Source organism: Condylura cristata, unplaced genomic scaffold (genome assembly GCF_000260355.1).
Source record: "Condylura cristata isolate star-nosed mole 26May11 unplaced genomic scaffold, ConCri1.0 scaffold00063, whole genome shotgun sequence".
NCBI classification, from domain to species: domain Eukaryota; kingdom Metazoa; phylum Chordata; class Mammalia; order Eulipotyphla; family Talpidae; genus Condylura; species Condylura cristata.
The window spans coordinates 165469-169390 of record NW_004567164.1 but is presented as its reverse complement, the minus strand read 5'-3'; the positions used below and the strand labels follow the sequence as shown (position 1 = coordinate 169390).

At 43.6% G+C, this 3922-nt stretch overlaps 1 protein-coding gene across 1 annotated transcript; it reads right to left on the bottom strand.

Moving 5' to 3' along the window:
- Window positions 1–2208: 2208 nt before the first annotated feature.
- Window positions 2209–2623, bottom strand: LOC101618245 (histone H3.1). The gene has a single exon (XM_004695420.1). The coding sequence runs from the start codon at window positions 2618–2620 to the stop codon at window positions 2210–2212; it is 411 nt and encodes a 136-aa protein (XP_004695477.1). The 5' UTR covers window positions 2621–2623; the 3' UTR covers window position 2209.
- Window positions 2624–3922: the final 1299 nt, after the last annotated feature.

The following is a 3922-nucleotide window of genomic DNA, read 5'->3' as shown; positions in this document are numbered from 1 at the left end:
GACAACAAGAAGACGCGCATCATCCCGCGCCACCTGCAGCTGGCCATCCGCAACGACGAGGAGCTCAACAAGCTGCTGGGCAAGGTGACGATCGCGCAGGGCGGCGTCCTGCCCAACATCCAGGCCGTGCTGCTGCCCAAGAAGACCGAGAGCCACCACAAGGGAAAGTAGGGGATAAAAGTTGGTAACAACTGAAAAAAAACGGCTCTTTTCAGAGCCACTTATGTATTCACAAAAAAAGTGACACTAGTTACATTTGTTGACTTGATGCAAGTTGGGTTAAAATACCTTAGGTAAGCAGCTTGATTCCGACTGACTCCTTTGCTGGCAAGATCAGAATCTGCCAGCTGCTTTACTTTGCACGTGGGTTTTCATTTGTTCTGTGTAGGGCACAAGCTAGTAAGAAGGCTTTACCTCCCCTAGGAATCCTAGAAAGCAGCAGTTGGTTTACGATGCGTAGAATTACTTCCTAGTAGTGCTTCCAGCTATACACATCTTCAAGGAATTTGCTTTCTGTGTCTAATAATAGAGTACTCAAAATTGTTTATAGTATAGAAGTGTTGATTCAACTATCTAACAAGATATTACCAGGTTGACTATATGTTCTTGTCCAATTAGATTAGTGCAGGATGGGTTGTAACAAGGATGGCACTGGATATCATTAAATTGACTTCAGGGGTACTAGAAATGAAGACCCGCTGTGATAAACCCAAGATCTTTTGAAAAATGTCAAGGTTTCTAGCATTTTGCCTGTATTTCTACACAGGATTGATTATTTATACCTGGGACAGGGATGGAACATTTATGCCACATTAGTTTCGCCATCAAGAAATGCAAGACAGACACTTTAAAAATAAAAATTTAATGTACTTATTCCTTTAAGGCTATACTAATAAGTGTTCTAAAGAAATCAAATGGTGAGGAAACAAAGCACAACATTGCCAGCCAAAGTAATAGAAAAAGGTGTAAAAGGAGATCTGTGGGAGACATTTAGTTTGAGGATTAAAGGAAAAAGCAATTGGAGAGTCCATCAGAGAATGAACATATGCAAAGAATGTGTGCTTTATGCAGGAAATGACAAGATCATCTGCAAGAGGCTTGCAAGAAACAGGAGTTAGGACCTGTAGCCCACTCCTTTGGTTTTAAAAACTTTGTGTAATTCACTTTTTAACGTCTACCTTCATCTTAGGTCGATTCAGAAATGCATCTTCATCTACTTTCTAAATCCTTACAGACCTCCATGGAACAGTTATACGCCAGAAAAAGAAACCTAATTTTCTGTGGATACTTATTTTCACAGTTGCCATCCCTTTCCACCTTAATGAGCATGACACCAAGAGATCTGGTGTCACTGACTTCATTTTGTCTCCGTTGATTCCGTATGCAGGGTGATGAAGCCTCTAGAAAATTCAGCTGAAAGGCAACCAGACATTCAATGTCATACTGCTCACTGTCCCTGAGAATAAACCAATTTGGAGAAATGCATGACTGCATTTCTCGAGAGGATGCCTACCAGTGCCAGTAGTGACCCATGTGCACGGGGACTACTCTTGTGAGCCCTTCCTGGTTTAATAAGCTGCACCCCTGCCCAGAAGGCACAGCTTACATACTCAATAGCTAGAAATTGGGTTTACACTGACTACTAGTGCCCCAAGGTAGAACACTTCTTTCCTCCAAAGAGCAAGTCTGCTTTCCAGAGAAAGGCTGATTCCAGAATGGGCACTCTCCAGTTGTTGACACTTAATTCCTCAGACATCTCATAAAATTGACAATGCTTCAAACATGGAACTCGTGGGTGCTGACTGCCACACTTGTTTAAAAACGTGCAAGATTAAACTCCAACTTTATAAATACATTCTCCAACCTGAGAATCTTATCTTTACCTGTTCTAAAATGAATTAAGGTACAATCCAATCAACCATCAGTTTTCAATACTTGAAGCAACAGGTTCCACTTACCATGAACATTGCAGTAAATGGTGACAGTAAAGAATGCAGCTGGAACATCTGGTGGTTTTAAAATCTAAAGCGATTACTGGCAAATGCCAGGCCTACAGCTTGTGTTCAGGTTAACTCATTGTAGAAAATCATAGTATCAACCCTAGCCAACGCCTCAACCATAAGAACAGGGGTGAGAGCTACAGTCCTTTTAAGGGTGCAAGTGGGCGGCTCTGAAAAGAGCCTTTTAGTGTTAAGCGGGACCTTGAAGCTTACGCCCGCTCGCCGCGGATGCGGCGCGCCAGCTGGATGTCCTTGGGCATGATGGTGACGCGCTTGGCGTGGATGGCGCACAGGTTGGTGTCCTCGAACAGCCCCACCAGGTAGGCCTCGCACGCCTCCTGCAGCGCCATCACGGCCGAGCTCTGGAAGCGCAGGTCGGTCTTGAAGTCCTGCGCGATCTCGCGCACCAGCCGCTGGAACGGCAGCTTGCGGATCAGCAGCTCGGTGGACTTCTGGTAGCGCCGGATCTCGCGCAGCGCCACGGTGCCCGGCCGGTAGCGGTGCGGCTTCTTGACGCCGCCCGTGGCCGGCGCGCTCTTGCGGGCCGCCTTGGTGGCCAGCTGCTTGCGGGGCGCCTTGCCGCCGGTGGACTTGCGAGCCGTCTGCTTCGTACGGGCCATGGCCGGAAAGTTCAGTGGCTGCGACAGCGGGCTGGCCTCCTATTTATACTGAGAGTCAGAGTCTGATTGGACAAAAGGAAACCAGCCAATCGTCAACCGGATTGGTTAAAAACTGACTTTTCGTTGTCACACCCCAATGTATCTTATGTAATTGTTCCAGACCGCGGTATATTTTTCCTGTCAAATTATTTGCAATTCCAGTAAAAAGCAATTTTTATTAAAACAAATGAAAATTACATAAGAAATGTAAACTTTTCGACCCAGGTTTTTGTTTGTAGATTGAAACAAAATGTACTTTAAACATTACAGCAAGTAGAAATTAAGATAGTTAACATTTTAAATTTTGCATTCACTCTTCAATAGCTTTATCTGTGCTTTTATCTTTCACGTGCTTTATCTGTACAGGGTGCTTTGATTCAGAGAAGCTACTTGTCCAGTGACTAGTCAGTGATGTGAAATTGTCAAAAAAGCTCCATAGTCACTCCCAATTTTCTATACGTTCCAATACCTAAATTGCAAGGTAAAAGCAAAATCTTATTTTATGTGAGCAATTCAACGGCCCAAAATTTCAGAGAAAGGCAATCTTACAGGAATGTGTTTTTCAATTTTAGGTAATGTAATTCCACACTATCATTTCTCTACCCTAGAGACATAATTCCTTCGCTCTTAAATCTACTTTCATGAGCCCATCAATATTTAAGCTGAATACTTGAGAAAAGTCACCAAAGTACAAAGTAGTTTTCTCAATAAGAAGCATGATCACTAAAAATCTTAATTTGTAATACAAGCATAAATTTATACTGATGTGACACCACTTTAGGCGAAACCTCAAGTCCCTATGTGAATCTTAGGCCTAGTTTCAGGTAAATCCTTTCATAATTAGTGCATTTAATTAAGAAACAGCAAACAAAAATGCTCCTAATTATCACAATTGGTATCTGGGCACAATCTGGTGTATATTCAGAAAGGGGTGATCCAGAGCGCATCCCAAATGAGACAGAGCAGTTGTAACCCAACTAACTTTCTTATATGAAGGGATGGTCAAGTCGAAACCGACCTAAGAGGGTAAATAAATACCAAAAACGTTTCAGAAAACTGAAAGGAGTAATTTCCACATTCCATCTAAACTCAACACTACGTGCTCAGCTCTTCCAAAGAAACTGTAGGTGGCTCTGAAAAGAGCCTTTGGTTTACGCGGAAGGTTTTGAAGTGCTGCAAAGGCCTATTTGCCCTTGGCCTTGTGGTGGCTCTCGGTCTTCTTGGGCAGCAGCACGGCCTGGATGTTGGGCAGCACGCCGCCCT